The 11151-nt window shown below is 39.6% G+C and overlaps 1 protein-coding gene across 1 annotated transcript; it reads right to left on the bottom strand.

Moving 5' to 3' along the window:
- Window positions 1-325: 325 nt before the first annotated feature.
- On the bottom strand, window positions 326-8095 carry atp6v1c1b (ATPase H+ transporting V1 subunit C1b). The gene is made up of 13 exons (XM_072370712.1): window positions 7946-8095; window positions 6707-6887; window positions 6544-6611; window positions 6294-6379; window positions 6049-6143; window positions 5758-5849; window positions 5309-5407; window positions 5008-5076; window positions 3348-3440; window positions 2824-2917; window positions 2477-2574; window positions 2245-2368; window positions 326-1329 (listed from the first exon to the last, which is right to left on the bottom strand). Exons 2-13 carry the CDS (start codon window positions 6836-6838, stop codon window positions 1231-1233), a joined length of 1149 nt encoding a protein of 382 aa, XP_072226813.1. The 5' UTR covers window positions 6839-6887; window positions 7946-8095; the 3' UTR covers window positions 326-1230.
- Window positions 8096-11151: the final 3056 nt, after the last annotated feature.

Below are 11151 nucleotides of genomic sequence, written 5' to 3'. Positions count from 1 at the left end.
AACAAGCCCACCATTGTAAAGAGGAATTTAAGAAAACAGGACAGGGTGGTACCTTGCAGCTCGGTCATTTGCAGGTTATACACAGTAACACTCAATACAATGCATATAAGAATTAATTTTCCATTAAAAGGCTTTACCATCCATTTTCTATACCTGCTAAATCCAGCTGTGGGGTTGTGAGGGGGCTGGAGCCTAACCCAGCTGCCACTGGACAAGAGAGTACACCACAGTGCCACATAGAGACAAAAAACATAAATGACCACACACATGCTCACTCCTCCAAGCATCCAAGGGGACTCGCAGTGAGCATGATGTTGCATCGACCTGAGAGGCTCAACAAACTTTATTCTGCAGCTAAACATAACAAAAAACAAAGCACCTTTCACGTAGAGTTTAGGAATTTCTTCACATTTATTTTAAATATATGTTTAAATTTTCATTCATACCAACAATACAGTATTTGCACACACACACACACATATATATATATATATATATATATATATATGTAGAGTGATGTTTCTCAAACAGCGTTTTTCATATAGAAATCATAAGAGCATGATCTGCACACATATTGCTTCTTTGTACAGTAAAATGACCAGTTTCGGTGTTTTACAGGATTACAGCTTGACGAAGGAAACGTTGGTCGACATCTACATGTAAACAGGCGTTCCTTACATGGTGCTAAAAACACATCACGTTCAAAACCCGGACAAACAAAAACATGTTCACTGAATTTTAGAGTCTCAAAATAAATACTATATTCAACACACATTTATTTTTCTCCACCCCCTGTCATATTAGTTTGATTAAAGTAGGATGAGGAGGGAAGTACCAGTAAAAAGACAGCAGTCTGAATGTCTTTTAATGAGACGAGGGAATGTCAGCATTACTGATGGGAAGAAACTGGAAAGCTGTTCGCATATACTGTGGTACGAACAGGAAATAACAAAAAAAAAAACAAAAAATAAGGCCCATATTCAACATAACTGATGGGAGGTGTCCCTCAAAAATGTTGCGAAATCTTGCAAAGAGCTGCCATTCAGCACTCTCCCTAACAACTTCATCGGTGTGGACTCGGGAATGTACCAGAAAATGTATCGAGACAAAAAAAAAGAAAAAAGTGAGGAAGAGGAAGAGGAAGAATGGGTTGAAATAAATTAAAGCCTGTGAGTGTGAACATGTCGCACATTAACACTACAGCACGTGAGGATGATGACGGCAAAGCTTTTAGACTTTGAAGTCCAGCAGATTGCAGTCGATCTTGTAGTAAACATATGGGTAATACTCCTGCTGGCTCAAGTTCAAACCTGGGATGTCCATGGATGCCTGGAAGCACAAGACACAGTTTTGTTTTTAGCACGTCCTGAACAAACCTCACGCCTCATAGAAATCAGTAGAGAAGATTATCCCCTCCGATCAGTGATAACAAGTGAGTGATCCAGATTATTTAGGCTTGTAGATGGTTAAATAGTGTCCTTAGTTTGTGTTTTCAGTCAAGATTTATTATGTTCATGACTTTTTTTTACTTTGGGTAGTTTAATTAGATTCGTTAAAAAAATGGTAAATGTCACAAAAAGGGAGTGATTAATAAAAAAGTCATGACAGTTGTAGCTTTCATTATTCTATTTTCAAACGTTCCTTTTATCACCAGTTAAAGCCCACATGAACTCACAGTTATGACGTCAGTCAAGTGTGTGAGGGTTTAGTGTTTACACCTTAGGGTGGAAACTGGGACTGGAGAAGGAGCACTTTTGGCCATATCTGTGGGTGTGGTGACATCTGATAATGGCCATTTAATGTGCATATAACACCCGGAGCAGATGGACTGGAAACAGGATTAGTTATCTGCCAACTTTATTAGGTACAGCTTGACTGTCTGACTCTGTTCGATGGTCTGTTGTTGACCTGGTTTACTCGTCTGAGAATCTCTGATCCAGACCCTAGCTTCTCCAGTCCATATCAAAAGTCTCCTTCAGTGGGACACTGAACATTGTGCTGATCAGTGTGTGAGTGTAAGGTAGAGAAATGTGTTCAATGTCTTGGTCAAGGAGATAAAAATGTAATGTATAAATGTGGCCTTTGGTGTTTATATTAAATCATCATGTTTTAGCTCAGGTAATACTGAGTGATGGTGTTGTACTAGACTGCATTAAGTGTTTTTTAGAGGTATTTGTGCCATAAATATACAACAGTGAGATCATTCCTCTCATCAAAAAACACAAGGTTGTTCATGTAACTCACGTCAATAATCGCTGCACTGCTGTCCAGGTGTTTGTACAGGTCGTACAGCACCTCTCTGAGTTTCTTCATGTTCTTCTTGTTGGGCTGAAGCAGCATGGCCTGGAAGTTGACTGGCAGCCCGTATCTATGGAACGCAAGAGGTACCACACATCGAGGTGACTTTTCCTGAGTGAGATTATCTGACTGTAAAGGATGTGCGCGTGAACACTGCCACGTGTTGATCGGGTCTCACCTCAACACTGATTCAACAAACACACGCAGAGCCTTTATGTGAATCCATGCGATGAAGGCCTCACTGAAATTCACCTTCAGCCATCGGACCAAAGGCCCCTAGGTCGACAGCAACAGAGTGCAAACAAAGATCAAATTCTACTCGGTTTGAAGTGAAAAGGTTATAAAGCGGCTTTGGACGTTTTTTTTTTATTTGTTGGTGACAGTAGCAGTAGCATCTATTACACATTAAATAAAAAAAAATCTACTTTATGTGGGAAAAACAAGTCAGATTCTGCCATATTTGTTGTGAGTTGATGTCTTGCTTCCATATGTGGTCCCTGTTTGTGAGGAAAAAAGCAGTCTTACAAACTGTTTCTTCTTGTCCGTGGACAAACGTGTCATCTCTTCTTTGTCTGCCTTCATCTCCTCCTCGTTGTACTGGAAGTCACGCACCGTAAACCTGAGCCAGGACACAGCACAGAGAGCTGGCAATCAATGGACAGTAAACACACAGATGTGTAGGAGAGCACTCAAGCACCCACTACACACTTCCTGTAAATACTCTCAATATGACACACGTGGTGAGACCCCTCTGTTGTGCTAATTTGAGGGGACTGTCGATAGTCAACAAAATTAGCTGGATAATATAGCAGCGGCCTACTTCAACTGACAATACTGATGTTTATCTAACAACGGCGGATAGATTCACGGAGGACTTATAATTATCATCCCCTGGAAAAACAAAACCGACACACTGTCGTCAAATGGCTCCAGCTCAAACATAGTTCAAGTGCAACATTTGAACTGAAATTCAAAAACCTCTCCCTCTAATAAGCCTTAGAGGAGCACTCACGACACAGCTTCTGATCAGCTGAATCAGAATGATTTACTTGTTTTCTCTGGCCTTGTGCTTGAAGTCATCTACAGCCTTCCTGAAGAGAGTGACACTGAACAGACCGCTGTCGTTGTCTTCAAACAGCAGCCTGGGAAGAAAAAACACAAGGTGTCAGCGAAGCCTCAAAGCTGGGATCCCATAGTATGTCTGGCAGATTCCGGCAGGTGGTAAACTAATAATAGCATTAACATCAGACTGAACCGTTTGCCTCGGCTTGTTGTAAGCAGGGTAGGAAGTTTATGTTGAGGATTCATGTTAGCAGCGGTTGGCCTATATGGGTTTTTTTCATAGCCATTGTAAACCATTTAGAAAGAAAGGGAGTCAATGGCTTAATACACAATGTAGATGTCATGTTGTTGTTGCATCTTTCTGAATCTGATGAAATCCAGCAACTGAAGAGTGATAACAAATGAGTTTGGGCTGTTTAACACCAGTATTGTCTTTGTTTGCCTAATTAGATCTGTTCTTCACTCTGTCAGCAATAAACTTCATTTATTTGAGACAATACGTGTTTTCAAGTAACTAAATAAATGTCCACACATAATCAAAATCAAACGGTAAACTGACAGAAAAGAAGAAAAGAACCTTTAGTGAACTTGGCATTTTACAGCAGATGCTATGTCCAATTTTTCAAGAAAAAATTAGTCAAATAACACATACAGAACTCACAAAAAAACAGCAGCAGCAGATTCCAATTAAGTAACAAAAGGCAAATTATCATTCCAGGTAACTGATTTGTTTCAGTCAAATTGCAATAAACAGGAAGTGTTTAAAGGAATGAAAAGATCATAAAATCCCCCGGAGCTACATTGTTTTGTCCAAGTATGCGGCGCAGTCCCTATAAGAAGATGCTACTGGTAGTTTGAATACAAACTTACACCACAATTGTCTGTCTCAACTGAAAAGCATCTATTTCGTGCAGGACGTTTAGTCAGCAATTCAGACTTTTACCCATTCCCTTACTGGCCAGTGCTGCCGAGAAAGTTTGCAACCAGATGGCGGCATAAATCTAACTGGCTTTAAGATCTGAGAAAACAACATTAAGCATTAAGCAATGCTTCTCGGTACACTCAGTCCACCCAATATCAGACAAGCAGTTACAAACGGCCGGTTTTCTAAAAAAAAACACCTAAAAAAATTATCTAAAAAAAAAAAAAAACAACCAAGGAATTTCATTAGTTTAAGGAAAGTCCTCCCCCTAAAATTAGGAAAAAAACTAAGAGTCCTGCTGTGGATTGTAGGGTGCAGTTGTCCATCTGCTCTGAATATACTGGTTGCTAGGTTACCACAAACCAAGTCAGACATGTCTGCCCAGAAACCTGAATACAATGTCTCAAACCACTTGTTCACACCTCCAAAAGGTCAATTGCTCTCCATAAGTCAACCTCTAGAAGTTCTCTGTTCTCAAATGATTCTGTTTCTTTTCACGGGTCAATTGTGAAATGTTGAAAGAGTCAAGCGTCGGGCTAAACCAAGTGGAGAGGACACGAGGGTGAGGAGATGAAAAGGAAAGTCAACAAAAAGCAATTACACCTCAGACTGTGTGCTTTATAGATTTGCAACATTCATATCATGAAAATGAGCATGTTTCCTTCAGGAAAAGACTCCATCTATCATCTGTTTATTTCTAACGTGCTCATCTAATGGGGGCTTACTTAGTGGAGCGCGGGACAACCATTTCTGCCAGCGTTTCGTACGTCTTCTGCCAGTCGGTATAGCTTGTCCTAGTGAGGGTGAAAAGATCAAATAAAATAAATATTTTGCTTTTACAAATGGAAGCAACCAAAATAAAAACCTTCTCGGATCAAAAATGAATCAGTTCAACCACATAACTGTGATGTTAACAGTGACGTTAACCGTGGCAACAACAAAACTCAGAACACTGACACATCCACAACCGATAACATCACAAGAGTTAGGATTTCTAAAGACAACTAAAGTTGTAGGTGTTCTTACTTTGCGACGACCACCAGCATGGTAATCAGGTACTCTGAGTCCAGTACGAAGTCCTCTTTCTTCACAATGTCAGCCAGACTCCTGGTCAACAAGCTCCCTCTGGAAGAAAGACGCGTGTTCACACCGTTCAGTTTGGCAAGAAAATGGAGAGAAGGCTAAACGTTTTGCATTAAATACTGAACATTTTGACATCAAGAAATAAACTAAATAAACTACTGTGGGCTGTGCAGCATTGTCAGAGCCTGTGCTGCAAATGGCTGTAATAAACTGAGTAGCGGTTGCTAACCAGAAACACAACTAACTGTCTTGGTCGTAAGAGAAAAATCGACATAGGTCCGGAGCACCTTTTTATTCAGCTTAATATGCTGTGATTTAAGTATCACTTTGATGGTTTCTTTTAGCGTAAAGACATAATAACAACGATTGACGTGTTTTTCACTGTTACTCACGCATTCTTCCTCTCCAGATTCTGCAGGTTTCCTTTCAGATTGTTGTAAGCTGAAGCTCTGGCCTTCAGGTCGTTGTCGATTTGAGTCGCTTGCTAGAAACCAAGTAAAATAATGTGAGATGCCATCTAATTAGGAAAACATATTGCTGCAGTGAGGATCATAGCAGTGTGAAAATATACACAGCATTTTCCTCAGTGATACACATATATATATATACATCATGAATAACAAGCAGTATATGAGGCTAAAGCCAAACATTGTGATAAAGGCGAACTGATTGTTTTAAGTTACCTTTGAGACTATCTCAGAGATGTTTTTCAGTGACTGTTTGATGGGATATTTAGCCATATCCCACTGAAATCTGGTGATGTAGGTGACCAGGTCAACTGCAGCAAGAAGAAACCATATAAATGTTACCATCACCAATCATCTCCATCGCTATAGACTTTGTTTGCCATAATGATTTGGGTGCACAGCGAGTGACGGCTCAGCTTATTTATTTGGCCATCAGTTTGATAATGCATGACGATGATTACCTCCATTGGCCAGCAGGTTCTCCTGCACTTTGTCTCGGCTGTCCTCCAGAACATCCGCCATGTACTGAGCAACCTTCTTCACCACGCTGAACACAGCATGAGAGGCGGGGTTACAAACCAGAAGATGGGACGGACAGAAACACGGTCGGGTTCTACTGAAATCCTCTAAAACTTGGCTAATGAATCTCCGACTGTTGAACATCTGCACAAACTCTTTCAGCTAAAAAAAAAAAAAGAAGTTATTTATTACCTTTCCACAAAAGTGTCCAGTTTAGCCAGCTCATCCGACAGACCCACCAACACGTCCAGCGTTCCGACCTGTTGGAGGCAGGACACACAAGATGAGTTGAATAGAAACAAGAGACTCACCCATGCATTCCTTACAGCAGCTGCAGAGGAGCGCTGTTCATCACCTTCAGGTCAGGGATGTTGAACTTGTTGTTAGCGGACAGGTTGTTGGTGCGTGTAGTGGCCACCATCAGCTTGTCCCAGGTCTGCTGGCACGTCTTCTCCCCCGGAGCAGAAATCAACCAGAATTCTGTCATGGCTGCTGGCAGGATGTTTCTCCACCTGACCGCTGATGTAGGGAAGTCACTGAAGGCGATGCATGGAAAAATGAATAAAAAAAATCAATGATAAAATGTCATCTTTAGAGCACATGAAAATTATACCGTATACATGCGCCAGTCCTCTGTTACGGCTATTCATTTTGGACCATTGAGGACAGTTTTGTTAAGATTTTTTTAAATTTACAGTCATCACTTTGTCAGACAGACTAGATTAGTCATTCTTGTGGAACAAAATATGTAGCATTTATCATTTCCAAACTTCACTCTTGTGTTGTTCAAGCTGTTAAAGGAACTGTTGCACAAGAACTACAGCTTTTAGTGATTTGTTACATTAAGATTGGTTAAGCAACAAAACACGATCACCTGATAATGATGCATGTATTTTGCTGTTGGAATTGGCAACAACAAAATATGTGTATCAGTTCAATAATAGCCCTGTAATATTCACCTCTTCAAGTGATCATTAGAGCTAAAATGAAATAAGTCACGAGGCTGAAACTCAAGTGTATATCTCTTGTAATTTCCGTTTTATTTTTCCATTCCTAATTATGAAGCTTTAAGGCGCTACTTTTAATTGAAATTGGGCATATTTCCACATCATTGCTTTTCATTCAGATAAACCATTTCATTTGACGCACGTGTCCACACTTGTGTTATATCTACATCACACAGTCACGTTATAACTCTTCTTCTCCTTTTGACTTCGATTGTGCGTCTTGTGCATGCACTTCCTCGCATTTCTCAATAGTAATTACGTGGTCACAAATCTACACACTGTAACAAGACACGGACATGTCCCTAAGTCTGCTGGTCATATGATCAGTTTTATATTGCGGACGGCTGAGAAAATAGAGATCCTCCGTTTAATTGAAACACCATGAACGCCACATGACTTAGAACTGCTACTCTTTGATTTGAGGGTCATTCTTAGTTGGTTAAAAGTCATTGGTGAATATCCAAATATAAATACAGCTAGTTCATGAATGCTTAGACTTAATGTTAGCTTAATGTTGAGACAAGCTTGAATTACATCGCAGCCTCACGCTGTCACGACATCAATAATCGATGCATTTCTGTACTTACCGGTGTGTTTACGAGCTTTAGTGTTTGGTCCACAATGTGCAACTCAGTAAAACAGGCGCAGCTCCCCATACAGTGAGCAGAAATAACAGGTTTTAGACTCAGTGGTCCTTCAACTGAACATCTCCCTCACAGTCAGCTGATCGGAGAAGCTGTTCTGAGTCTGCGCAGAGGCGCCCTGCGCACTGCTGCTGTCACGTGATTCACAAGCGGTTTAGTCAACACTGCGCCGTCTATTACGATGTTGTGTTACACTGTACATTATCGAACTGAGAACAGTGCAGATAATTTCACATGAAAGCTGAGAAACACGATTCTTTTTTTCGGACTGCAGACAGACATATTCTCCATAAATCAAAGATGGTGTTTAACAGTATGTGCAAAACTGTGTTGGTCCCATTAACTAAAGAATTAACATAAAACTCCAATCTACAGTACATAATTCCCTCAGAGAATCAGGGGGAAATTCTGTACATTAAAAAAAAGGCCAGAAAATCTTTTAAATAGTTTCTAAATGTCCACGATATTTAGGTCTCAGGGGGCACAAAGCTCAGGCAGACATGGTCATGTGGTGGTAATCACTGCATGGAAGAACACAGTTTGACAAGTCAGCCACAAATGCAAGTTCAGACTTTATAAAGGCAAGATAACAAATATATATAAACAACATTCAGACACTCCAACATCTTTTTGTAGGCCTGTAGTCGTTAAAGATCGGGCTGAGTTAAAGAACAAAGAACTGTCCTGTGGTCTATCCAGACTAAATTTTTATTCTTTATGGTGATAAATATGCTGTGTCCTACAGCCTAAAAAGAGACTAACCGTCCACTTTGTTATCCACCAACTCATGAGTACAAAGACTTCTGTCTTTTGAATATTTCACATTGAGCCAATATCTGTACACAATGCAACTTTGAAAGCCAGCATCTGTGATGATATTGGGTGTGTTACTGTGCATCCAGCTCGCTGTTTCAGTGGGGCCTTTGCATACTTCAGAAGTTAATCCCAAAACACATTCTGCCAAATCACAAACAGCGTTACGTTGGAGTCCAAGAGTTTGGTGCTAAACTGGCCTGTCTAAAATTTGGCACATTTTTCAATTTAATATTCAACAAAGGAGTCCCCGAGTTGTTGAGCAATTTTACTGGAAGACAACATAACTTGGTCTTTTCTGTTTCTAAATGCTTCCACAGCAGTGTTAAAGATGAGGTGACAACACAGAGGTTACTATTCCCCTGCACCAACTTATTGGAAAGGTTCAGCTGGTTTAAGATTTAATAGCTCCTGTTTTTCAACAAACTAAATTTCTCAGGATAGACATTGAAAACTCAGCTTTTATTTACATTTTTTCAGTGTCTGGACATTTCAGGACTGTAATAGATAGATGGTCAACACATAGAAACAATAAGAGAAATAAGCTAAATGCAAATTCGGCCGGACTAAATATTTGCCTGAATACCATGAAATAGAAGTGTAGTAGTGAATGAATGAAAAGTAGTTCCAGTTTCTATGAAAAAATGGTGAAATTTACTCTAAACGTAAGATTGAAAACATGCAAAGGATGAACAACATTGATTCAGTCTAATCGTTGAGATCAGTATTGTTGACTAAACTTTCCTGTGCAATTTCTTTTTTGACTAGATGCATCATCCATACATAAAGCAATGTGAGTGTTTTCAAAGCCCAATCAGTGGCTTTTAAAAAAAAAAATTATAGTGACCTCTTCTGGTTAGATCTAACCACTACTTTACCAAACAGTTACTGCCTTTAGGTGGCAGTGAAGTTCACAAGCATTTTTCAAGCGTTTCCCTTTATATTAGTAGAAAGAGCTCAAGTGTAAATGATAAACTACTGCCAATGATGAGACGAGTGCTATCATCACGTAAAAATAATGATTTAAAAAAAAAAAACACTTGTGACTTACCTAACATGAGGAGTCAGTCTGATTTGAAGAAGGCTTTTTGTGAGTCACAGGAATCACCAGACATTTTGCAGTTAGAAATGTTGGTCATCAGGAATATCTACCTATTTCTGTCCTGTTATTTCTGGTCATTTGATCCTCTGCTATACATATCAGAGTGGAATACTTTTAATGAGCTAATGCTTGATGAAGACTCCATGTCTCTCTGCTGTCACCATTCAAATATTCATAGTCAGGACAATGTTAGTATTTTTTATTTGTGGGTGTGTTGGAAGTTTATGAAACTGATTGTTCATTCTGTTGCTTCTTCATAACTGTTACTTCTGGCTGCAAATTGAATTTTCCTTACTCCCTTCCTTTCCCAAATAGATGTACAAGCCTATGCTAAGCACCCCAAAACACTACATTTTTACAAACAAGATTTGCATTTTCCCATCAGATTAACAGTTTCTGCACCTCAGGGCAATTCATATCACGTTACAGCATGAATCCAGGCATCTACTCAAATCAGTTTGCTCAGTCAGGTAAAAGCCTTCAAGAGGTTCAGATTAGAGGACTTCACTTGTTTACAATCTTTTATGTCTGGGTCAGGGTGTTTTGATAACGCGGCATTCTTCCAAGTGTCATAAAAACAAAGATAATAACTACAAGGCTGCTACAAACACACAGTTGTAGAAGTGCGGGCTGAAATGTTCTGCTTGTCTTACCAGTGAGTTTTAAGTGCTGAACTTAGTGAAACACATTTTGCTCAATTATTCCCTTTCCATCAAGGTGGATTTTAAAAGCCATTAAAGTTGAACAAAGACTTAAGAAGCGAAAGCATCTTAAAGAGTTCATGACAAAAAAAATCCAGTAAGCTTGATTCTAAATCTCCCACATTGCTTGAGACGCAGGCTGACTCACTTTGAATATCAGAAGATCCACTCCTAAGATGGAAGAATATTAGTGTTCTGTATATTTTTACACTGCCGACAAGATCTGTGTGGTGTTTGGAATGCTTAAAAACTGTAAAGAACTTTCAGAGATCACCGCAAAAAGAATGCTTCTGTGCCAACGACTTTGTCATAACTTTCCCTTTCTGTGCTTTTTGGGCCCTGAAGAAAATCAGGGCTTTACATCAGAGCTTTATTATTGCAACAGAGATACTTGCTGGGAGCCTGCGGTGTCAAACAGTGACATAATTTTACCGTTTTCAACTCACAGGGGAAACATACGTTATGTAACATACCTTGAAAGGCAGGCTGGATGAGTTTACAATATGGGCCTTATAGACTCGGCTTTCTATTTC

This window comes from Leuresthes tenuis, unplaced genomic scaffold (genome assembly GCF_036924035.1).
Source record: "Leuresthes tenuis unplaced genomic scaffold, fLeuTen1.0.hap1 SCAF_18, whole genome shotgun sequence".
Classification (NCBI taxonomy): domain Eukaryota; kingdom Metazoa; phylum Chordata; class Actinopteri; order Atheriniformes; family Atherinopsidae; genus Leuresthes; species Leuresthes tenuis.
The sequence above is the reverse complement of the archived record's forward strand: the minus strand, read 5'-3'. Positions and strand labels throughout refer to the sequence as shown.

What these genes read in the sequence shown, in the direction of transcription:
- atp6v1c1b (XM_072370712.1), bottom strand. Translation starts at nt 6,838, where the DNA reads ATGACAGAATTCTGGTTGATTTCTGCTCCGGGGGAGAAGACGTGCCAG. An exon ending in ATGCTGGTGGTCGTCGCAAA is followed by an intron (nt 5,077 to 5,308) that starts GTAAGAACACCT and finishes CACCCTCACTAG; the next exon opens with GACAAGCTATACCGACTGGC. An exon ending in TTTGTTGAATCAGTGTTGAG is followed by an intron (nt 2,369 to 2,476) that starts GTGAGACCCGAT and finishes TGCGTTCCATAG; the next exon opens with ATACGGGCTGCCAGTCAACT.